Source organism: Bactrocera oleae, chromosome 2, assembly GCF_042242935.1.
Source record: "Bactrocera oleae isolate idBacOlea1 chromosome 2, idBacOlea1, whole genome shotgun sequence".
In the NCBI taxonomy this organism is placed as follows: Eukaryota; Metazoa; Arthropoda; class Insecta; order Diptera; family Tephritidae; genus Bactrocera; species Bactrocera oleae.
In genome coordinates, this window is record NC_091536.1 from 66,103,839 (window position 1) to 66,129,846 (window position 26,008).

General features: G+C 30.8%; 3 protein-coding genes across 9 annotated transcripts; 2 read left to right on the top strand and 1 right to left on the bottom strand.

The window, feature by feature from the left end:
• Nucleotides 1-16: 16 nt before the first annotated feature.
• On the bottom strand, nt 17-3,651 carry LOC106615149 (protein MEMO1). The gene is made up of 7 exons (XM_014231233.3): nt 3,435-3,651; nt 1,935-2,016; nt 1,799-1,867; nt 1,623-1,735; nt 1,443-1,554; nt 510-729; nt 17-444 (listed from the first exon to the last, which is right to left on the bottom strand). The coding sequence occupies exons 1-7, from the start codon at nt 3,484-3,486 to the stop codon at nt 202-204; spliced, it is 891 nt and encodes a 296-aa protein (XP_014086708.1). The 5' UTR covers nt 3,487-3,651; the 3' UTR covers nt 17-201.
• Nucleotides 2,194-3,344, top strand: LOC106615150 (uncharacterized). Its single transcript, XM_014231234.3, has 3 exons — nt 2,194-2,324; nt 2,389-3,077; nt 3,141-3,344. The coding sequence occupies exons 1-2, from the start codon at nt 2,248-2,250 to the stop codon at nt 3,065-3,067; spliced, it is 756 nt and encodes a 251-aa protein (XP_014086709.2). The 5' UTR covers nt 2,194-2,247; the 3' UTR covers nt 3,068-3,077; nt 3,141-3,344.
• Nucleotides 3,652-4,107: 456 nt separating the features above from the next.
• Nucleotides 4,108-25,439, top strand: CtBP (C-terminal binding protein). 7 transcript variants are annotated; one of them, XM_014231199.3, is made up of 9 exons: nt 4,108-4,238; nt 12,216-12,466; nt 12,562-12,844; nt 12,907-13,212; nt 13,279-13,539; nt 13,622-13,762; nt 13,864-14,083; nt 21,268-21,470; nt 23,266-25,439. In XM_014231199.3, exons 3-9 carry the CDS (start codon nt 12,650-12,652, stop codon nt 23,338-23,340), a joined length of 1,401 nt encoding a protein of 466 aa, XP_014086674.1. In that variant the 5' UTR covers nt 4,108-4,238; nt 12,216-12,466; nt 12,562-12,649; the 3' UTR covers nt 23,341-25,439. The 7 variants fall into 7 exon arrangements, with proteins under 7 accessions (XP_014086674.1, XP_036217553.1, XP_036217557.1 ...); XM_036361660.2 differs by having other exon boundaries at nt 4,143-4,164; XM_036361664.2 differs by lacking the exon at nt 4,108-4,238 and adding an exon at nt 4,254-5,053 and having other exon boundaries at nt 13,622-13,753.
• The last annotated feature ends 569 nt before the right edge of the window (nt 25,440-26,008 follow it).

The window sequence follows — 26,008 nt, forward strand, 5'->3', positions numbered from 1 at the left end:
GCAAAAGTGAAACACGTTTGTTATAAGCTATATTTGTTTACATTTATTCAAATATTGTTTGGTGAAATTTAATAATTTTAAGCTTGCTAGAAAAAAAAATACATGAAATCATTTAAGTTAAAAGTATTCTGCCAGAGTTTTGAGTACGTAGGTCGGTCGGTACTTGCAAATGAACTCACTATTTTTATCTCGCCGAACGTTCTAAGCTTCAAACACCAATGAGCCAGATGCATAGCTAACACTGGAATCGTCCATATCCTTGCACTGACTGCTCTGGGCATACTTGAGAAATTTAAAACTCATATTACTGTAGCCTTGATTTTGTAACGCTTTTACAGAGTTTAACATCACACCGATTGGATGACGGCCACAAATTGTATTGTTGTTTTTGCGTAGATACTCAGTGAATGCACCCGGATTTAAGGTTTCAATGATGGCCATACCCTGTTAAGAGAAATTGACTTATTACAAATAATTCACTGCCTTCTCTTGTTATTCTATTTACATACATCCTTGTCAAGCTTCTCAATAGATGAGTAAATTTGACCACACGACCGATCGTAATATGTGTAATTGAAGCGATGTCCCCAATGGCAGAAATCGGATGATATCACGAAGAGGTTTTGTGGATCCGTAAAATAGTTTGCTAAAAGATCACCATATAAAGCTTCCTGGTCGGGATTCAAAGAACCGACTAAAATTGGCACGATCGTGAACTGATCTTTAAAACTGAAATGATAGTATAAAATGTTATCGCTATTATTTAAATAAAAAAACAAGAAAACACGTTAACTTCGGTTGCACCGAATAATACCCTTGACAAATAATGATCGGTTGTTGTTGTTGTAGCGGCAGAATTCTGCCGAGTTGACAGTCCTTGGCCGGAATAAACCCGGGTCCGTTTCGGTTACGTAGACCCGACTGTCGTGGGAACGGAATAATGATCGGTCAACTTAAATGGCTATATGCCACAGTGGTCCGATCCTTGTCGTAGGGACCTCATTTTTATCGTTCCGTTTGTATGATAGCTAAAAAAAAAATTTCGGAGATTGTACCGTTGCCTGGCGCAATAATCCATGTCAAATTTCGTAAGATGTTTTGTTAAATAAAAAAAGTTCCGTACAAGGACTTCAGTTTTATCGTTCATTTCCTATGGCACCTAAATGCTATGGTGGTCCGAAAACGGCGGTTCTGGCAAATTAGTAGAAAATAAAGTGTGCGAAATTTCAGATAGACAGACAGACATAGTGAAATCGACTCAGCTCGCCATGCTGATCAATTATATATATATTTTATAGGGTCTGCGTCGTTTTCTTAGTATACCCTTTTTAGGGTATAAAAATACTAAATAATTGAATTTCACATTCGCTTCATAAAATTAATGTTTGGAAAAATAGTACAGTATAATTATATTTTATGGAAAATGTTCCTAATAAACTTACTCCTCCATTACTTTTGCTATATATGGCAAATGCATTTCAATGCTATGTTCATCTTCATCTGTTTTCATGTCCATCCACGAAAAATGCCCAGTCTTTTCCAATTCTGCGTTGACTATAGGTAAAAAAAATAGAATAAATCTTTTTACTAAATGCTACACACCGAAATATGAACTAACTTACTTTGAGTATCAATCTTGAGATCATAGAGTGGAGTTTTGTATACCTTAGCTGTGGACAAAGCACAGCCGCGCAGGCGTACATGATGTGATGGACCTAATATGAAAATTCGTTTCCTAAGCAATTATAAATGAGACCTATTAATCACTATTATCGCCATAGAAGTTAAGCAAACTTACACAACGGCGGGACTGACTTGACGATAGGCGAAGGCACCACAAGCACCACAGTAGGTATAGCCTGCATGTCTACGATTAGATTCAAAATTTATTAAATATATATAAATTTAGTTAATAATTTTTTTTTTTTACTTACGGCGCAATAATTGCACGAGCTGGTCCATGAGAAAGTTCTGCAGCACCCAGCCAGCGATCCAGCTGACGTGACAGCTCAGAACCTGTAAAATTCAAATTCAAAAAACAATATTGGTTCAAAATAACTGCTTACTCAGACATAGTTTTTTCATGTAAAAAGTAACCAGGTAACAAATGTTTACTTTGCTTAGCAACATGTTTGTTTATTTCTTATTTTATTATTGAAAATGAAATTAAAAATATATTTTTTGCATGAAATTTATTGAGAAAAAATAATCAAGAATTATTCAATGTACTAAATACAAAAAAGAAAAATGACTGATAGCGACAGCTCTAATGTACTTTACGATATTATACGGAAGGAATTAAATTCAATTATTAATGAAAATAGGTAAAATTATTGAGAAGCGCATTCGCCGCGCATATACAATAAATTTATTTTAACTTCATTTTAGTGTTTTACAAACAAATAATGATTCTAAGAAGTCTATAAAATTGGATAGTAATGAAGGCACACTTTCACAGCTACATAAGTCCGCGAAAGCTGTGGCTGAAGGTGGTAACATCACGAAGACACCTACTTCCGCGGAACATCTGTCAACTATGATTTCAAACAAAATTTTGCAACTACCTTCCAATGAAACTCAAAGTGCAAGTATTGACACCGACCTACAAAAGATGCGTTACGATTTACAACAAAGCTATGAGCTTTTTCAAGCAATGGGCGAACGATTCCAAGCTATCAATTTTAGTTCACTTAAAAATCGCATTAAAGATATGAATCTTAGTAAACAAGATGACACAGCAAAGTTAAAGGAAGAAATGAAGGATGTACTAGAAAAACATTACAATAATAATACACTGAATAGTTTGACAGCAGAAATGGCTGAAAAATTCCAAAATCATCCTGGCGAATTCGGAAATATACCGGAATTAAGTGAATTTTTCCAAACTTGCTCGCAATTACAACATGGTTTAGAGCAACTGAAACGCCAACGAAATTCCGTTAGTGAAATGACAAAACGTCTTTCCAATGCTACAGAAGCCTCATATGCACGTATAGATCATATTTACAACATAATGAATTCTACACATCCAGGACAGAACCTCACAAAATATCAACAAGATTCTTAGTTTAAGTCAGGTTGGTTTACTCGTATGCTTAGTTCCAAAATTTTAGTTAATGTAAACTAATTATTTATTTAAGGTTTGGAAAAGTACCACATACGTAGATTGAACAAATATGTTTGCATTCGGCCTTCTATAAGTATATGTAAATGTATGTACATACTTTACTGGAATATTTTCATTTGCCCCATGCATTGTTTTACTTATCAGATTCACGTAAATGCAAGTTTTGTCATATTAATGAGCCCATAAATATATATGTTTCCGAGCAATCAATACGAAACTGACTCATCTTCTTAGCAATTAGACATCTATAAAACTGATTATTTTGCTGATAGCATACGCCAATAAAAAAGATTCCCTCAATGTTTACCTAAGTTTGTGTACCAGCTTCCAGAATGGGTTGCTTTTCTGACTGTAGACATTCTTATATTTCTTTTACTATATATTTACACGTATATCAATTTATTTTTTTAAATAATAGTTGACAGATAATTAAGCGCTTTTAAAGAATTTCTCAGTATGAGTTGCACAGTCAAATGTGAAATTTTAATAACAATTTATTTTCATTGTCTTTTTGACAAAAGGGACAACCGATTGCAGTGGACGAATTCACAAAAAAAATACCATTCACAATTAAGAGTTTTAAAAATAATATAATAACTTTTCAAACATATTTATAAAAACGCAATATTATGTGTGGAAATGTTTTATGTATAAATTTTTATTTAATATCGTTAGTTATTCTAACAAATTCATCTATATGTATTGCAAATGCATTGCTTGTTTGCCCATATATGCAATAACGGTAATAACGTATGTACATTAAAAATTCAGCTAGTTTGCAATATATTTAAATTTAAAATAAAAAGTGATATTAAAAATAATTAATTGTGTTTATTTCGAGTAGTATTAATGACTGAAGTCAGAGGTATAATTAAATTTAAAAAAAAAGTACAAAATTGCCTTCCGAGGTGTATGTGAACAAACTCCTGAATGCAGCCCTGGTTAACTGAAATGCCGCATGGCAGCGTGTACTAAAATTATTCGCAGTTTGATAGAATTCGCTACAGTTCGATAGTTGCTTATGATCACAGTTCTTGGTGTGCACTGCATTTTTTCTATATATTATCTTAATAATAAATTGAATTCCTCGTGATACACTGGTAAAAAAAAGGTGTGTGCATATTTTTAAGTGTTTTCAAATTAAGTTTGCTGAAAAGTACAAATTTGTTGTAAAAAGCATTCGTGAGTACGCTTCGAACTAGTGAAAACTGAAAATCGGCAACAGCAACGAGTCAACTGTCATTGTGGCGATTCAGTTTTCATTCGTTCGCGTATGAGGTTTGTGCGAAATGCACTATCGCGTCATTTATGTACTAAAATTGAAGATAACAGGAAGAAGCATAGACAGCAAAAAGAATCGCCGTGTTCTCCACCATTTTCCGCCATTTTGAAAGCTACGAGTGTAAAATTTAGTGATTCGTCAGGAAACGCGTTGCTTATAAAAATTGCGAAAATTTGCTAAAAAACATACATAAAGTAAATAAAATAAGTGTAAATTGTTAGTGGAACAGCCAAGAAAGTGTTTGTGAATAAAAAGTAGTTGTTTAAACATTGTGTTTGCTCGATTTGATCGAGGAAAATTTTATGTTCTGTACAAGCGAAAAGGGCTAACCAACGCAGAAAAAAAGCAAGCCTACTACAAGTGAGCGAGTAGCACCACAAAATCCACGGTCTGCCGCCGCGGCTATAAACTTAAAAAGGCAATACTTTAAAAAATATGGTTTATAACTTATTATAAAATTAAAGTTTGTTGACGTGCCTATCGCAGGAAATAAAATTGAAAGTTGTCGCGCAGTCTTAGTTCGTTTCGTTCCCAGACCTTGTCAACGTCGCAGAACACATTTAAGTCGGTCAATACATACATAGTGACCATTCAACAAATCGTTCGTGAATTTTGTCCCTTTAAAATAGTGAAAACTATCAATGGTAAGCTTTGCTTAGTAGTCAAAATTTTATTTGTAGATATGTGGGATGATTAATACAAAACAGGAGTGCTTTTTGTTTTAGATTTGGAAAATATTTTTTTGTGCTGCGAAAGTCCCTACTTATAAAATAAAACAATTTATAATCATACGTACGCGTGTTGTTGAGTAAAGACAATAAATTTAAGTTTTTCTGGACAAGCTGTTGGTCAAAGGTTTTGCACCAGCCATAAGCCGCCTCCTATTCACACTTGCACGCCGTGCAGAAAAAGAAAGTAACGAGTTGTAAAGTGAAATAGAAAAATAAAAAAAGTGATCGTTTTAACGAGTGTAGATGGCGCGAGCGAATAACTAGTGCAAGTATGGCGGCGAATATTGTTGACACATTTTGAAAATTTTTTTATGCTATTACTGCTCTAAAATAACATATAAATGACTAAAGCAACAAACACCACTGACCTAAACTTTTTTCGTTTATAAAATGTATTTATTCAATGAAAATTGTGTCTATAGTGTTGTGATCTTTGTATGATTGATTTTTCCATTCATGGTTTTTTGTTTTGTGTTTGGCAGGTTCGTTTGTCAACCAACATTTTGTTGTTCGCATTTTTTATGAATTGTATCGTCTGCTTAATAATCAAACCATATACAGACAGTTATTTGACGTTTTTATTTTATGAGGAAAATGCAAATAGAAATTTTGTTATCTAAATCTTGAAAGAATGAAAGTACAAAGGAAATATATAATGTATACACAGAACAAATTACAAAAAAATATCAATAAAAATGCGGTATGTAATATGTTGACCAAAGCATTTGTAACAATATTTTTTTGTTCGTTTTAAATTAAAAATAGATATTTTCACATTTTCTAGAAAATTTGACAGTATTTGAGTTTTTGTGAATGTAGTAGAAAACGTTAATATAAAAATGTCAAACCTACATACAAATCTCCATGCAGAACTAGTGTGAACATGCGTTTTGCATATTTGATATATGCCCGTATACTCAAGTCTATCAAAATATTTGTATGGTCAGCAAATTAATTGGAATTAACATGAATTCTTAGTATCAAATCCGCATATGTTTATTGTACAGTAATATTATTCCCACCATAAAAGAGTTTATTGAGCTGAATTTTTTTTTCTTCTGAATATATACATATACTATATATAATGTAATATAAAATATATGGCATTAACATGGTGTCAACTTTATTAAATATTTTGAAATATGCATATATAAAAATGTTTGAGAAAAATGGTGACTAGGAAAATTCAATATTACATAGCTGCATAAATACGAGCACACAATTATTTTATGTTGTGTGGCTTTTGTACCTTCATCATTTATACGTATATATAATATACTATATTTTAAATTTTTTATAAGGACTTCTATGACTATTAAATATTTTTATATATAAATGAGTATTTAAATGTGTTTCTATGAAACTGAGAAAAAGCGAGGTGGTCGCATAAGAAACAGGTAGATATTTGGTATACATATGTTCTTAAAAATATACTTAACTTGGTATAAAATATCTATTGGTAATAGATATTGATATTACATGTCGCATTTGTCTAAAAGCAATTCTTGACGTTATGCTGATTGCCACCTACGCAACCCTAAGCTATTTTATATTGAACATATAAAAAACAAAAATAAAAGAAACTTTTTGCATATGAGTGCAATGAACAAGTATTAAAAATTGACAGGCATATTACAGAGAAGTTATAAAACCAACTGCTGCATGTGTATGTATGTATACACATTTGCCATTTGTAAATATACATTTATTTTAGCGGGTTGTCCGAACAACGCACAATGCATCCGCCATTAAGTTACTTCAATTTCCCCACTGACCTGTCTGACTTACGGTCATTCAATTACGAGCACGCACACTATTCCCTTGTCATTGAGACGAAAAGAGGTTTATCTGTCGTTGCATACAGCACGTTTTGTGGAGTCACATGTTTTTGTGGCTTAAGTTGCCGATAGCGACGTGAAGTTCGTTACATTTGACAAACGTAGCAAGAGCAGTTGTGAAAATGCAACCAGTTCTTTGTAATAGCTTTTGTGGATGGTTTTGCATAAATTGTTGCATTTCAGTGTGACTAACAAAATACAGCGTTAAACGTTTCTAACATAGTAACAAATTAACTCGTAACGACGTTTACTTCTACGGGTTTACTATTGGATTCCACATAGGCTAAGTTCTGGTATATCTGTCAGACACACATTATACCCATTTAAATATTATTTTTCGCAGTTCAAATCGTCAAATACAATTATTCTTTTTTTTTTATTTTTAATAAAATTTCAAAAAAAAAAAATATATATTTAAATCAACAACTCTCGTCTTAAAATATTAACAAAATTATAAATATTATTTACGTTATTTCAGTGCCAATTTACTATTGAAGTTAAGGATTTAAATTTAAATTTTTATGATGCATATGTTTTACTAAGACCAGCATATAATCGTATTTTATTGAGGAAGACTGGCGAAACGAGCAATCCAACAGGCAGGCAGTCAGGCAGACAACTATCTTTTTGACTTTATGGCAGTGCTAAGTGAAAAGAGAGTTAGAAAATAGCCTACGTATATACTTTGTTTGCTCCGTTTATACACATAAGCAGCATGAGAGGGAAAGGTACAACTTTATAAATACCAATCTTTATAGGGTTATTTTTTCATTTCAGTTTTTAGTTTTTGTTTTTCCAAAGAATTAATGTGAACCGAAACCGGTTTTTTGCATTTGTAGAATGTCAATTGTGTTGCTACATAGCTTAACTTACTGATAATCATTCCATTGGATGGAAGTGAATGTTTACCGGCTCAGTTTGTTGCCATATTTTCAATAAGCGCTTACATATGTTGGCACACACGCAAGTTTATTAATATACGCTTATGTCGGGAACATAAGGTAAATTTATTTGTAGAATTGTGTATAACTATAGATTTGAATAGATATACAATAGATATCAGAGTTTATGTTGGTAATAGGAGCGTGTTTGCTTTTGAGTTGTAGAATATATTCGTAATAATTTCACTTGTATTTTCAACTGAATTTGATTCTGATCCCAAACCCCAAGCGATTATGTATGTACAAAGTACTTGCAACCACGTCACAATCGCATGTGAAGAGTAATATAAATATACCTGTATATTCATGCTATGGCGCTAGAATATCTATATATTTATTATAGTGGCTTTATGGATTTTAGTGCTGTATTCGCGTTTTTTAGTGTTAATCTAATATGTTTAATGTGGGCAAATTATTAATTATATTGTTTTAACATCTTTTATGAATTCATTGACTTATTATTTATTCGCCGAACATGGTATATTAAGTTTGCTACGAAGTTTGTTTTTCTCAATCGTCGCATATATCCTATACAATATGTGTATATATATATAAATGACGTAACTAAGTCGATTTATTGTTTTCCGTTTGTCTGTATATACGTTGCTAATCTCTCAGTTTTTGAGATATCGATCTGAAAATACACACTTCTTTTCTTCATCTTCACGAAGGCGTGGATAATTGCTTTAGACAACGGTGCAGTATCCGAATAAATTGTTCAGATTGGACCACTATGGCATATAGCAGTCAGACAAACCTACCGATTGAAATAAAGTTCTTGTATGGAAGCTTTTTTATTTGTGAAGGATATTATAACTTTGGTAAAACTGAATTTATCGTTTTTCATGTTTACATGTAAGGAACGTTGACTTTGTTCAAGGAAAATATAATAATAAAGAGGCAATTTTAGTTTAAACAATTTTGATTAATTGAATATAGAAATGACAAAATATAGGGATATATAAAACTTTTTTTAAAACTGGTCTATATTTAAGATCAAAAAAATTTTATGCAAAGATTAATTTTTAATTTATTTATAAAAATTATTTTTCAATTTTATATCATTTATGAAATATATTATATATGCAAATGCGTCTCAGTCAATCTTAATGTATAAAGACAGATTGCTAAATAGGTATGTTTGTATATATGTATATACTTGTATATAAATACATATATTTGTAAATACGCAGAGCTTAGTTTTGTTTTTTATGATCGTTTGGAATATTTTGCTTTCCAACGTCATCAAATTGCTGAACACAAAAACAGCAAAAGCAATTTCTAATCTTATCATTCGTCAGAAACGAAACTGAACAGTTGCCTATATAGCCTTATAAATGTATACATATGTATGTATGCACGTATGTACATAATTGTGCGAACTCGTAATCAAAAGCTAGCTGCATCTAAAGGGTATGTTGATGGAGAGGGACAGCAGGTGTTAATGATTTCACAATTGCGCGCTATATCTTTCAGCTGCCTGAAATAGAATTTCATTTTCAGTCTTATCTTTGAAAGTACCGCATTTTGAATTCTATATATATACATACAGTTGTGTTCATGAAAATAGTAGTGCAACAGGGTCTTATATATAAAGATCTTTCCTAACATATACGGACTTGCTAAGTCAACAAGCGTGATTACTTTGGTAGAATATACACTTCAAATTAATAAAATATATACGAAAAATCCCGTTACTTTTGCTTCCACTGTCTTTTCTATGACGCATTTTTGCATTTTCTAAAAACGAGTTGTTCATTAAAATAGTAGTGCTTGTCGTTAAGGGTCGATAAATTCAAAAATTATTAGCTAGTTGCGACAAGTAATTGTATTTAAGGAATTTGATAATTTTCTGAAGAAAGTTTTTTGAAATCCCAGTGCTCTCCCCTTTTTTAGTGAGTAAAGAAGATATTGTTCCTTGGAGAAGCGTGAATTGATGGTGAAGATAGACCCCGACATACCAAACAACATGAGAAAAAAGTATTTAATCTTATCGGTTACTACTCTTATAAATCGTAGGAAACTATTTGAAAACAAATTGAAAATAAAAAGCCCCATGATATGGGGTTGCTTTGCAGTGGACCTGAATCCAATATAAAATTTATAGGGAGATATTAAACGAGTTGTAGCAACCCCAAATCTATCAATTAGAACACAACTTTGGCCAGTGGTCAAGAAGGCATGGGATCAAATCCCTTTCGAGCGGATCTAATAACCCTATGCAAATATTAATTAATCGAAAACATTTGGTAAAATAAGCACTACCTTTTTCGTGAACAGACTAATTGCTATGTTTTTTTTATAACAAATCTTGTTAGTAAAAAAATACCTACATATTGAAAAAATAAAACTGTTTATATAAAAACGTAGAAATAGCTAAAAATTACTTTTTAGAGCTATTAAATTCATAGTTGGTATTTTTAACTTAATTTTTGTTTGTTTTATAATTAGTACCCACCCGCACTACTATTTTCATGAACACAGCTGTATATAAACGTGTATATACATATTTGTTGTATTTTTTTTTTTTATTTCTGTGTTTTTCATATTTGTACAGTAGAGCTACTCTGATCAATTGAATGAGTTAGTAGAACATGCATTGGTTTGAAGTACGCATATTACATACAGATATTTATTTACATATGTATGTATGTATATACAATCTAACGGACATTACTCGTGGATATATGTATTTTTGTGTGTTTTGCATTAAGTCAACGACAACACAAATTTAAGCTTGGTTTTAAATCGCAGATGTACATACCAAAGTTCATGTGCATTGTTATAAATGGGCAAGTATGTACAAATTGACGTTTGTGCATTCGTCTTGGTATTATTGCATACCGCTTGCCATATTTCATATTTAACTGATAAGACTTTTATTCTAATCCCACGTACATGTGCCCGCAGTATAAATACACGTGTGTATATTTTATAGCTACCTTCTTGAAATAGGTACAAAAGTAACTAAAAAATTCGGGACTGTTTACAACTCTGTTGCATACAATTTAGATACATATATACATATGTACGCACATTGCGTTTTTCCCTAATCGCTATATTCTCAGCAGTTGATAGAAAGTGATTAAGTGAAAGACTATCATATACTATATGTTAACATATCTTAGATATTATAAATACTAAATACAACATTGGGAATTATTTAATACTTCTATACAAAATTTTATTCATGCACTAAAATATTACTTATGAACACTTCCACTTGCATCTACCTTTTTTTATCTTTTTGGGGTTATACATATGGTTAGGTTCATTGAGAATATAATCGAAGAAGGTTGAGATGTACATATATTAATTATGTTGTTGGTAACTGATTTATTTTGATTCATAACAAAGTATTTGAAAACAGAGGGATGAAAAATTAATTATGTTCGACACTGTAGAAATAACTAAGAAATAATTTAATACATGATTGTATACCATTAAACTTCAGCAGATTTACCAGCAGGAAACAGGAATAATATAAGCAAAACGGTAACTTCTGTTATAATGGCCCGATCTAAACAATATTTAGAGATGATAAGCATTCATTGTTTATGCCAAATTGCGTAAAGATATCTTGTCAAAAAAAAAAAAATTCCGTACAACCACTTGATTATGATAGGTTAGTTTGTGTGGCAGCTATAAGCTGCTGAGGGATTAGTTCGTGTACAAACAGATTGACCGGCTTAGTTAAATCGACTCGGTTCGTAACGCCGATAATTTTTATTCTTGTCCTTATGTATGTATATATTTAAAGGGTTCCTGACGTTTTCTTTTGTGTGTTACAACCTTTGTAGCAAATTTAATATACCGTGTTCAGGGTATAAAAATAATAAAGATAATAAAATGAGGATTATCAGACCAACAATGCGTTAGCTAAACTTATAGTTCAATAAGCAAAAAAATCCACATAAACAAAGAAATTGCAATATTCTATATATTTATTTTTTTTTAAGTTTTTTATTAAATGCTGACACAAAATTAAAAAATATCAATGAGTCCACTGTCAATCGTGTTTACTGTCAAAGCTATATACAAAATGTTTTTGAAAATAATTATACAAAAAATTATATTACAAAATCGCTCAACGCCTACCTACACCCATTAAAAGAAACTTCAGTTTTTAAAAGTATTTTTTCGTCAAAAAACTCACAATATGACTTTATTATAAAGTTTACAATGAAAGTCAGTTTATATTTGGCTGTCTACCACCTCTACAGTCTTGTTTTAGTTACAATATAAAACAATTTTTTAATTTAATTAAATTCTTAAAAAAAACATTTTTGTTTGTAGATAAAATGGATAACTCAACATGAATGAAATGAACTTATTATGTATGAAGGACCCACATTTGTATTAAATTGTAATCGTTGTGCCAGTTGAAATATCTGAGAAGTAGTAAACAAATCTGCGTCCTATAATTTTACGCTTTACATAGCTGAAGGAAGTGCAAGATATAAACGATTGCGCTTACTTGGAAAACCGAAAAATTGCAATTCATCACATTTCTTTTTTAAGGTCAAAGTTTTATATTATTTATAAAGGTAAGTATTGCTGACATTACTAAAGTCTGGTATAATCAAAACATTTTGATTATGATATCATAATTTAATTTATATCTTTCGTTCATATTATGCAGGAAGATTGTATTTAAAACACGAACATATTAACATAGACTTGGAAAACGAAAACGTAGTTTTAAATAAAAAATACGGTAGTAACACACAATGGATAAAAATATGATGTTACCGAAGCGTTCACGCTTAGACGTGAAGGGCACATTCGCCAATGGTCCGTTGCAGGCACGTCCATTGGTTGCGTTGCTTGATGGACGTGACTGTTCAATTGAAATGCCTATACTGAAAGATGTGGCCACAGTGGCCTTCTGCGACGCACAAAGTACATCCGAGATTCATGAAAAGGTAAAATTCTAGTTAGATTAAGTAATTTGATCCCCATATAATATAAATTCAACCCGAAATAGGTTCTAAATGAAGCTGTCGGCGCACTCATGTGGCATACTATAATCCTTACAAAAGAGGATTTGGAAAAATTCAAAGCTTTACGTATTATAGTGCGGATTGGTAGCGGTACGGACAATATCGATGTGAAAGCAGCGGGTGAACTAGGTATTGCCGTTTGTAATGTACCGGGTTATGGTGTTGAGGAAGTAGCAGATACAACAATGTGTTTGATATTGAATTTGTATCGAAGGACCTATTGGCTGGCGAATATGGTGCGCGACGGCAAAAAATTCACCGGTCCTGAACAAGTTCGGGAAGCAGCGCATGTATGTATAATTTGTTTAAAAGTAACAAGAAATTTTGAAATGAAATAAAATATAAATTAATTACAGGGTTGCGCAAGGATTCGGGGAGATACCTTAGGACTTGTAGGACTTGGTCGTATTGGCAGCGCTGTCGCTTTGCGAGCAAAAGCATTTGGCTTTAATGTTATATTTTACGACCCCTACCTTCCGGATGGTATCGACAAATCGCTTGGCTTAACTCGTGTCTACACCCTACAAGATTTGCTGTTTCAATCGGATTGTGTGTCGTTGCATTGTACACTCAACGAACATAACCACCATTTAATTAACGAATTCACAATTAAACAGGTATGATAAAGTTCCTTTCTTAAAAAATAAACCTAATATATTTATGCTTATCGTTGTTATTTTTGTTTGTTTGCTATTACAGATGCGACCTGGTGCATTTTTGGTAAACACAGCACGAGGCGGACTGGTCGATGACGAGACTTTGGCTCTGGCTCTGAAACAAGGCAGAATAAGAGCTGCAGCTTTAGATGTGCACGAAAACGAGCCCTACAATGTATTCCAAGTAAGCCTATAATTGCCAATTTATACATAACAAGATAATTTATTCTTAGTATGTATATTTGGCAATACAAACAATTACTAATAAATCTTTATTATTTGCAGGGAGCCCTTAAAGATGCTCCAAATCTTATATGTACACCACATGCAGCCTTCTTCAGCGATGCATCCGCAACCGAGTTGCGAGAAATGGCAGCAACGGAGATACGACGGGCAATAGTCGGCAATATTCCAGACGTCTTAAGGAATTGTGTTAATAAGGAATATTTCTTGCGAACACCAGCTGTGGCTGCTGCTGCTGCAGCTGCGGCAGTGTATTCAGAAGGTAAACTACAAATATTATCAAATCCAGAAAAGTGAAAGTAATATTTTAACCTAAACGTAACTTTAATAATTACCAACAAAACAAAAAGAGGAAATAGAAGAGAAACATTGCAAATTATAATAAGCGCGAAAACTGAATATAAAGCAAACAGGTTTAAATACAATTAAACTTAAATAAAAAACACCACAAAAATAGAGTTAAAATATAAATATTGAGTGTAATAAAACCTGCAAAATAAAAACAGATAATACAGTATATTGAAATATTTAAAAAGATGCAAAGAATATAAAACCACAAACACAAAAAACGTAAATCATAATAAGGACTATTTAAGAATCTAATATAAATGCGAATATGCAAAAAAGAAAAAAAAGAAAAATGAAAAACAATTAGATTAGTGCATAGAATCACAATACCAACAACAAAGAAAAAACAAAATAATAATAACAATAAGCATATAGTAACAAGTCAAACAACAAAAGATATACAAATTCAATGCACATAATAGCGAGAGAGGAAAAGAAATGAATTTCTTCAAACAAATTTAAGTAGGTTTATAGCAGCGCATCAGTAGCGGAAACATATGCAGAGCATATACATACATATGTTTCAATTTCCTTAATAATAAAAAAAAAACATCATGCAGTTGTACAATACATGAGCTTAATAATGTTTGTACATATGTACAATATGTACATAGGTGTATTTATGTCCATACTCATTTACCCTCCTTCATTAACATACGCGCTCTATATGTATACATACATACAGTTTAGAACATAAAAAAAATATATATATACATATATATTAAAAAATCAATCGCGACAATGAAGTTTGTAGCAAGAAATCCGATTCTGTCAGAACACACAAAAACATACCCGACAGTTTGGTTAGACTACTCTTAATTTTCACAGTAGATTATTTGTTTTGACTTTTCAATGCGCAGTTCATTCAAAGATATTTTATGATTCTTATCATCGGCATTACGAAGTCTGTGACTGTTTTCATCATCTGGCATACTGATCTTCTGACCTTGTATTTATACGCATAAGGCCTTTTTCCAATTCCAGCATTTTTTATTATTCAGTATGTACCATATGCATGAAAAGTGAAATTGTACGAATGTACGTGATTTTTATTTAAATTTTTCTAATTTCGCTAATTTGTATCACGACCTAACTGTTCGTATATATTTACTCGTTTATGTGCACATCAGATCAATGAATTTCGTTCGCTCCTCATCAAAGGCATTAACTTGTTAGTTGATCATTTTCTTTATATGTGTTTGATGTTCTTTATAAATTTGGTCGACAAATATTTCCTTAACATCCGCATAGTACACAAAACCTTAGTTTAAAAAGTTAGTGTTAAAAATATATGAATTTCAAAGAACACATTTTTGAGTTTTTGAAGAAAAATTTTTTTTTTCTAATGAGCTGTTAAGCGTACCGTCCGTGTTAAATATTAGTGTTATCTGAATATAAATGTGTCGATATTACATTTTTGGTACTCTGTTTTAGCGCCATTTTCTTTTCAATTCAATTGTGTTTTACTAAATTAATACTGTAATTTTTCCTCCTTTACGTTAGTTTATAGTTTTCGCATTTTCGTTAGTTCAAAGAGCAGACCAAAATAATTTTTGCTTCTTTCGACATATTTGTATATTACACTACGAAAAAAGCGAACCATAAAAATGATTTCAAACAAGATGGTAATGTTTCCTCTTCAAAGAATTCGTCAGTAAAGAAAAATGAATAATTTTTAAACAGCTAGCAAAATAGTTGACAGCATTTATGAAATTTCCTTGTGATATACATATATGCTACAAAATGTTTAAAAGCTAATAATAAGCTTAAAACTAAACGACAACTACACATCAATACATAATTATACATCTACATGACACCCAACCGAATTCGAAATTTGGGTGCCTAATGGTAGTCTTTAAAATTTTAAGGTCGTTAAATGTAAACAGGACATAATGCTAAAGTATTTTGTGTGTTAATGGATGTTAATTGTAAGAGTGTGTCTTATTCATTATTGTAAAGCAAACAATTGTTTATAAATCTTAGAAGAGGAATGAAACAGTTATTTCTATATTTTGTAAGCAGTTGTACTATATCTGTGCACATAATGACTACTTAACATTTTACATTCATTTTATGTACATTTTATAATTAAAGCAAGCAAAAATTTACTGACTTTCAAAAATCAAATAAAACTGTAGTTGTTAGTATAACTATAACATCATTAACTAACTATTTTTACTTGAAAATAATATATATGCAAAAACATTAGTTTTTTTTTTCTTGTAATTATAATTAAGCCTGGATGGTTTTAAGCTTTGTCTAAACAACTTTGCATAAGAAAAATGAAAATCTGCTCTTTAAATGATCTCATCATCCTTGGTTTTTTTCCAACTATCAATACATACATACATGTATGGTGTATATATCGAAAACGTATGTAATACAGCGAACAGTTCAAAATTGATTTGCCTAAATTCTTATATAAAAAACAAAAACAGTTGCAAGTTTGTATGCGAAACAATTAAGGTAAAAGTAAAAGTGTATATACCACAAACAAAACTATATATGGTAGGAAAGAATTGCGATCAAACCGTTGCTATAAACTGTTACACAGCTGATATTCTTCTTTAATACAACAACAACAATGACAAACAATAGATGCGCGGGATAAAACAAACAAATAATATGAATGAACATTAGCAACATGAAGGACGATGAGAAAAGATATAACAACATTTTTTAACATCTAACCTAACAAACTTAAAATATACTAAAACAGAATAGATTATGTACATTTAAAATACTTTAAATTTAATAATATTAATTTAGAGATACGATTATATAAAAGTAAAAATAAAGTAAATAATAAAGATATAAAATCGATTTATAAGTTCAGAAAAGAAAATAGTATGTAGTTTTATGATTAAAATATTAAAATGCTGAACAATGCAAACACAGAAACTCACGCAACTCTCTCGTGTGAAAATGTATGCGAACATTTCGTTTATTATTTTTCTCGCAGCTGCACTCGGTCACTGTGAAACCGCTGTGGGAAAGTGTGATGAACCTTAATTACAGTTAATTAAATTACACGAAATATAAAGTTCAGTTATTTTCCAAGCATTTTAGCTGTTACATAAAGCAACTGCAACACAGAAAGGGTCAACGCATCACAGACCATTGTATAGTGTGAAATATTTTTACGCTTGCAAAATACGCTTATGTATAAATGGATTAATGCGTGTGCGAATGCAGGATAATTACAAAGAAACTCATTTAGAAACCACATTAAATGCTTAAATGTCCTTCCGAATCCATTTCTGTAATAACCAACACAAAAATCGCAAGTGGTTAAGTAATATTGAAAGGAGACACTTTTCCACATTTGGCTTTCACCGTATTGATTCGCAGTCGGAATTGTTTTTAAATTAAATTCCATATATTTATGAAAAATAAATTGTAGCTTACAAAGTAGGGGTAATTTGCACAAATCGCCCGCAAATAATGCACGCAGGCGCAAGTTCAAAATCAAATATACAGTGAATGCTCAAAATACAACAATGATTTTGTCGCTTTGCCCTTAATTTACTTTAATACTTTCAGTAACATTAGACTCACTAAAAAGCTGTAAATTATTTAATATAAAGAACAAATTCTGGAATTGTAAGTGTTGTCAGCGAATCGTCGCCATTCGCCCAACTACAGCAACTTGCATACAACGACCGCAATCATCACCACTGCAATCACATCTACATCTACCGTTAATTGCAAAGGAATATGTATACTGAGCACCCACTCCCACATTGCAAATTCAAAAACAAAAATAAAAAAAATATAATAAAAAAAACTAAAGCAAAAGAAATTATACATACATTAATATATTATAATAAGTATATGAGACACATAAAAGTATAAGTTTAAATAAGGAAGAGTAAAGATTGAAGTTAAAACAACAGATTAAAATGATCATAATTATGGTCAAGACAATGATGCAAAAGAAAGTAAAATGAGATGAAAACTGTTATTTTGTATTGTATAAATATTTTTAATAACTGTGAAAGCTAAATAAAATTAAACTTTTCCAGAGAAACAAAAAACAAAACAAAAATAAACTAAATTCTAAAAACAAACGCGATAAACTCTTTTCTTTAAGCATAACTTCTTGGATATACACAGTCAACATGGCTTCGAATTGTCGGCTTTTGTCGGTTGCATTTATTTTACGCAAACAAAGTAATACCATTGAGTTCTTTATGTTTTTAGAGTTATTTCCTTTTTTTTTGTTTTTGCGAAGACATTTGAAATTTTCTGGGATGATGGAATCATTAAGTAGAGCAAAATTTTGTATATATAAGTGAAAATTTTATGCACAAAAAAACTGTTATATAAAAGTTATATATATAAATTACAAAACCAAACCAAATCTAATGCTGCGAATGAAAGTCAGTAAATTTATTAAAGCTAAATATAAATCACTTAGGTTAAAAAATAGATTTACATACAAAACATATCGAATAGCAAGTACATAACTATATCGGCTTTAGGCGCAATATATGGAATTCCAATGAAAATGGAATTTCAGGATTGCAGCACAAGATGACAAATTCTTTTCTCACTCACTTACACTTACAGTTTGTTTTGTGCAGCATATTCGTTTCCATCATTCCCACGAATTTCAAAAAATAGTTACAGTTTCAAGTAAGGACTCATTTCACAGTGTGCTTGTATGGCTTGGAGAGTGGCGAATCGAACAAACAACTGGCATAAGCAAATAGCAATAGAATGGAAAGTATTCATTCTCATAGGAATAGAGGAGCTACCCTTCGAAGAGGGCTATGAATTAATTAATATAGGTTTTTATATATGAATTGATATGTATGTGAGGTAGTATGAATTTTCAACTCTGATATGCAATATGGTGCAATTTGAAGCGATTGGCATATTTTCATAATTTTGTTGTGTCTGTAATGCTGGGGGAATAACAAGTATTCTAAAGATACACTTATTTTTTTTAAAAGTCTTCTAGAATTTTTCTAATGTTTACTGATTTATATTAATTATCAACGTGAAGAGCTGAGTCGATTTAGCCATGTCTTCCTGTCTGTGTATACGCGATCTGGTCCATCAGTTTTTGAGATATTGGTCTGAAACTTTGCACACGTCTTTTTCTCCTCAAAAAGCTACTCATTTGTCGGAACCGCCGATATCGGACCACTATAGCATATAGCTGCTATACAAACTGAACGATTAAATTTAAGTTCTTGTATGAAAAAGTTTTTTATTTTACAAAATCTCTTCACAAAATTTGGCATGTATTATTATCCCAAGCAATAATTGTTTATATCGGACAACTATAGAATATAGCTGCAATTCAAACTGACTGATCAAAATCAAGATAAAGATATTTTTATACCCTTTTATGCAATAAGAAATGCTCGTGTGAAGGGTATTATAGCGTCGGTTTAGATGAAGTTAAAGCTTTGCGTTGATTTTATTTTTTGTTAATGAGTATAGCGCAGTTCGAATCCCTTCAAATAAACTTAATAAGGTATAGTTTATCAAGTAGTTGGGTATGCTTTTCATCTGTTACATATACATAATTTTTGGTATTGTTAAGTAATTGGTTTTGATATACATATGTATATAGGATGACAGTTCTTTAAAGTTTACATTTTAAGTTTATTATACTCTCGCAAATTGTTGCTACAGAGTATAATAGTTTTGTTCACCTAATGGTTGTTTGTATCACCTAAAACTAATCGAGTTAGATATAGGGTTATGTATATATAAATGATCAGGATGAAGAGACGAGTTGAAATCCGGGTGACTGTCTGTCCGTCCGTCTGTGCAAGCTGTAACTTGAGTAAAAATTGAGATATATTTTTGAAACTTGTTACACTAAACAAGCCAGAGACGTTAAATTTTATCTCTGGGATGGTATAAGATGATTTTATAGGAACCACGTTCAAAATTAGTAGTGGGCGTGGCACCGCCCACTTTTAGGTGAAAACCCATATCTTGGGATCTGCTTAACCGATTTAAACCAAATTCGGTATATAATATTCTTCTTATATTTCTATGTTAATATATGAAATTCGCCCATTAATCCCCATCGGATTACAACCATGCCTATTTTCCATATAACATCATTTTAAATTCCATCTGATTTTTTTACTTTCCAGTATGCAAATCAAGCAACAATGATTATATCGGCGTAAAACTTTGCGTGAATAATACGTTTAAAGTATGTGCCACCTTGTGACCAAAAATTATCTAAATTGAATCAAAACTGTTCAAGCCCCTAGGTACTGAATATGTGGACTCCAGTGCCTATAGTTGACTTTTTACCGAAAATATCGGTCAACATAGAAAAAGGCGGCAAGATTCACAAAGAAATCTAAAACGAGTATACCATTTGACTTTGCGAGAGTATAAAATGTTCGGTTACATCCGAACTTAGCTCTTCCTTACTTGTTTTAATTTTTATTTGTATTGATTTAAAATCGTTTCTGCAGCATTGAAACACAATTTTTATCGTGGTGTAACTATAGTATTAAACAGCAATAGGAAATGTATAAATATAATACTTATTATGATGTTAGCCATAAGGCCAAGACGCGAAGATGGATCTACAGGTATGATTGGGTTTCCATCTAAGCATAGACTGTTACCACAACAGCCATTCATATTAAAGCTTTGGAAATAGTGTACTATGCTATTACAAGCACAACAACAACAGCAATGACATAAAAATATAGATACTAATTATTATTGAATAAACGCTTTAAACGCCGAAATTATTACCATTGGGTTATAGAACTGTTTGCATATCTTTGTATAATCGTGTGCTCACGTGAATGAATGTTTATATGATAATCTATTTCTCATTAATACATTTTTGAACAAAATAGATAGCAGGAAATTTTATAAAATTAACTTCAAATTAATTCGAATAGACACCAAAACGTACTTACATACATACTTGTATGTATGAACTTTCAATCAGTAAATTGTATATGCATTAGCCAAAAAAAAAAACATGGCTGCATTTAGATAGTAAAAATAAAATTGTAGTTCTTATAGTCCTGATGCAAGTATTTCAATATTAACGATGTTACTATGCTATGTGCTACATATATGTATACAAACAAACAGGATTAAATGGCGGATATTATGCAACGAGCGGACTGCAACAGGCCCACAGTACCACACATGACGTAGCGCACAGTGCAGCTGGCAGTGCACTTATCGTTCCACCGCCGCCGTCGGTAGTGAATCCGTCGCCAGTTCCTACGGTGCCGTCGGTGCATATACCACCGCAGGTTGGATTACAGCATGGACTTGTGAGTAGTAAATCGGTAGGTATAGATACATGTGTGTTGCTGTTGTTGTTGTTATTGCTGTTAATTGTATGTTGTTGTTGTTAGTGTTAGCATCGTTATCGAATAAACGCTCTGGCTTTCCAGCCCAACATATCGGCATACTCACTTAGTCTATCCATATATATGGATGTTGATTTCATATATACGCATGCATATGCATATGGCAGCGAACTCAAGTAATGGATTAATTCATACTGTATTTGTATCATTTGAGCATTTTTCAATTGCTGTGCTTTCTATAGGTTTTTAGACAATGGCAGTTTGTTGTATGTATAACTAGTAAAAGTTGTTTAAATTTGTTGTTATCACCAGCTCGTTGATGCGTTGTTAGCTGATATACTTAGCTGTTGTTAGTATTCATTTGGTTGATCGATTATGTAATATTATTTTTAAATTTCTAATTGAAGTATTTAGCTCTCTGTAAATATGTATGTGCGTGTATTTTTATGTGTTTTGAAATGTGTGTGTCGAATGCAATAAATAATACATATTTCTTGATATCTCGCTTTTGTTGAAAATGTTGATAATTTATAATTGACACATTTAATTATAATTGATTGACACATTGACAAACCTATTAAATTAATTCAAATTTTAAACCGAATAATTATTCGTATTTTTTGTAATTTAATTAAAATGTACTAACTTAATAATTAATTTTTTTAAATTTGCATTTCATAATTTAAAGATGTTCAAATTGAGTTTGAAAATTTGTGATTTCTGACGAATTCTTGCTTGTATTTATGATTTTAAATGCCAAAAATATGTCTTACTAGTATAAAAATTATTCAATATTATTACTAATTCACAAGTGAACTATCATATTTGATTAGTTATATTCAAAATATTACAGCATTTTCCATTTAATGACATTTCTTGAAAATTATTTGGTTTTTTAATGTTTGGAGACATCCATACAAAGTATTATTGGCTATAGTAATTTTTATAATAAAGTATGTTTTTTCCTTTAATATAGATCTACAGGGTAGCAAATAATGCACTAAAAAATAATTGACTTAAAATTTTTTATTTTGTAATCCCGAAAATTTGGAATAAACTCTTCAGTAATATTTTGTTTTATGTGCTTTAGCTAATAAAAAGCATTTACTATTGCTTAAGTCTTCATTATACATTATGAATAGAAAATTTGTTAATATCCATTTCCAAAGGTCCAAATTTTTAAAACCCTTGCTACGAAAAAAAAAATGGCATTCTTCGGAAATTAAAACTTCCCTAAGTATCTGGAGTAAATGAATTAAGCTCACGCCTTTTAAATTGCAATAATAATTTTCACTCTTTATGCTTAATGACTATTTTAAATAATAAATAAATATTATTAAAAATAGTTATTAGTTCAAAAAATATGTATTTCTTTAAATTTTCGTAAATTACTGGCAACTTGTTGAAAATAATACGAGTGTAGGGTACTAAAAGAATAGCAAAATATAATTAACAAATAAATTATTATGCTACAATAAATAAAAAACTCATATTTGATGTATTATATTTGAGAGAAACTCTAGAAGACCGTTTTGTCAAAAATATAATATGATATAACTAATTAGGCTTTGCTTTCTATCGAACTTGAAAGCTCATCTTTTAAATTTTCAACAGTAAAAAGAAATTATTTAAATTATTTTAGCATTTTAATTTCTTCACTGACATCATTTGTTGCATTGTATTTTATGGTGTATTTGAATTTATCAATTATATTACGAACATTTAAAAATCCAAAGATATAAAACTTTTCTTCTTCTCTCTTTTTTTGTAGCCCCTGAATGCACCAGACCCTAATAACCATCTTTCGTCTGCTTCTAACAAACCAGAGCCATCAGAGGTCCAATAGTTCAAATGCGCCAAGAATTGTGAGTGGACTCAGTAAGCTAATATAAATAAAAATAACACCTACAACAAGCAAGCGCAAATTGACCTGAAAATAATTTAAACGCAACTTCATTCAATGCAAATGCAAACCATTAATTGCCACAACAAATTTTCAAACAGAAATATTTTATGAACACCGGCCAGCAGAAAGCAGTCTAGACGTGATGTAAAATTTTAAACCAAGAAGCAAATATTTTAAGATTGATTATGGCATAATTATACATAGGTAACAAAGCGTTCTGGCCGATGATATGCCGTTATTACGTAACGCGAACGCTTTGACCCAAACTTAGCACTTAGTACGCAGATACAGGCAGCTTATTGAAATAATTACATAATTTAAATGAAAAGATGCGGAAAACAGCAAAAAAAAAGAAACGCTGACAATTTTAACTTGATCCGTCACAACATTTGGTTAAAATTTTAAAGCTTAAAAATGTATTCGCGTCTGTAAGTGAAAAAACAAAATATATGAGTATATTTCTTTGTAGGAATATACTACACTTTAAACACGCTTATTCGCTCTACAATACTTAAAAACATGTTCAAACAAATACAAATTAATTGAATAATTCAGAGTGAAGTACAACTAAATATAAACACGATGTATAAGTATCAAGCTCATTATAAATGTTTAGTTAATCAAAAAAGTTTTCTTACATAATAATACTCCTTTAGATTTGCAATTAAGTTAAGTTACTTATCAAATTCAGTTAAATAGTTTTATCTACATTGATTTAAAAAGTATATGTACAATGTGCGAGAGCAGATTGCATTACCAACGAGTAGATGTTACAAAATAGGTTTCTATAGGCTTCAAATAACACGCTAAAAATATTTAAATAAATAAAAATTCTGATTTCTTTCCGAGTGGTGCTTAAACGTTTGCTAAGAAATGCGGACGGCAGTTGGTTACACTGCAGTGACGCTCTACAAATGCGCATTGCACATATTCCTTTAAATATTCAAATAATAACTAATCGTTAACAGCATTGGTCCTCATCGGAGTGTGCACAATAACAATACAACGAATTTTTTGTACTTATTATCATAATTTTGGCTATATAAGTATATGTATCCCACCTAATTGGCCTCAAATGGAAATAAATGATTAGTGTCTATGACGTGAATAAATATATCATTTGCAAAAAGAGTAGTTCTTCTAAGTTGATTTTTTATTAATATATTAGCTGTTTTAAAACCCCCTTATCTTTTAACATTTTTGTAGCTTTTAGGGTGTTCCAAAAGCTCACTGTTTTAGCGTCACCAAGCTGTATTTCCTTATATAACCATTCTTAACTCACATTTAAGCTGAAAACAGCTATATATTTCTATTAGAAAAGACAAATACAACAATTAAACCTACTGCCGTCTGGTTAATGCAACTTAACGCTTTCTGTGCGCTCACTCAATTGTTAATTTGTCCACACAATTCGTAACGACACTTTTTTCAACATATAAATTGCAATAAAATATTTGAAAATAGCTTAAAACACATAAAATTAACGAAAAAAAAGTATATCTAATTGTCGTATGCGTTATTATCAACTATTGGCACCGTTTCCTTATGATTTGCATTATCATATGTGTATTTATGGCAATAATGGCAAACTTCCATTATATCCTTAATTTTGTTTTTTTCACTTATTCCGTTGAATTTATAATTTTGAACTATCTATCGTCTTGCAATACGAGATTCACAAAGCAATACACGGATAGTTCGATTCTGGTATTGTATCTATAAATATGTAGATTTAATTTTAAGTACTCATACAGCATATGAACAGGCAAGTCAAACACAATACATACAACACTGGAACATACACGCATACATATAGACATCATTGTTTAATTTGATTTACAAATATAAAATGAATTATTGTACGAGCGTAAGTCACCTTAATACTATAATACCTACTATAAAAATAATTGTTTTTATTTTTATTTTTGGTAAATTTCTATGTTTAAAATACAAATTTAAATTTTTAACTATAAAATCAATTTAAAAATTCTGGTAGAATTAAGGTATTGATAATTACAAATAAAAATGCAAACAATTAATTTCTTCGAAGTCTATCAATTACTTAGTAAATAGGTGTGTATGTAACATATGTATATAAGTATATATATACTTATATTTTTAAATAACTACATTGGTGTGTCCTCAAAGTATTATAGATGATTTTTTTGAACGCATACCATCTTAAATTGTTTCAATCATGTTCAAACAATGTCGATAGGATTACGATAATCCATGCCGATTTGCGTCGAAACTTCTCAATTCGCTTACTATAGCCGACTGGCTTGACCTACCTACCGATATACATGTTATAATTAATGGTTCCTTTACGTTAAACACATAATTTTCGTTCGATCAAAATGTCAACTTCAATTACGTATTTCAAGATAAATATATTTTAATAGGTGCTGCAAAACATAAAAAAAGGTATCAAAACTTCTGATAAACAAATTTTAGTAGCGTTATTCTACAAGATTCGCCAAGTGAACTAACTGTAAATGAAAATCTTAGTATGCGCGAGTGCATTATATAATATATACGGAATAAGCTCGTATTACTACAAAATCTTTTCCTAATAGTGCAAAGAAACTTGTGAATTTAAGTATATCAA

Coding starts and splice junctions, on each gene's coding strand:
- CtBP (XM_014231199.3), top strand. CDS start 12,650: ATGGATAAAAATATGATGTTACCGAAGCGTTCACGCTTAGACGTGAAG. Junction 12,845..12,906: donor CATCCGAGATTCATGAAAAG/GTAAAATTCTAG, acceptor AACCCGAAATAG/GTTCTAAATGAAGCTGTCGG. Junction 13,540..13,621: donor ACGAATTCACAATTAAACAG/GTATGATAAAGT, acceptor TTGCTATTACAG/ATGCGACCTGGTGCATTTTT.
- LOC106615150 (XM_014231234.3), top strand. CDS start 2,248: ATGACTGATAGCGACAGCTCTAATGTACTTTACGATATTATACGGAAG. Junction 2,325..2,388: donor TCAATTATTAATGAAAATAG/GTAAAATTATTG, acceptor ACTTCATTTTAG/TGTTTTACAAACAAATAATG.
- LOC106615149 (XM_014231233.3), bottom strand. CDS start 3,486: ATGTCTACAGTCAGAAAAGCAACCCATTCTGGAAGCTGGTACACAAAC. Junction 1,736..1,798: donor CAAGTCAGTCCCGCCGTTGT/GTAAGTTTGCTT, acceptor ATAATTGCTTAG/GAAACGAATTTTCATATTAG. Junction 445..509: donor TTGAGAAGCTTGACAAGGAT/GTATGTAAATAG, acceptor TTCTCTTAACAG/GGTATGGCCATCATTGAAAC.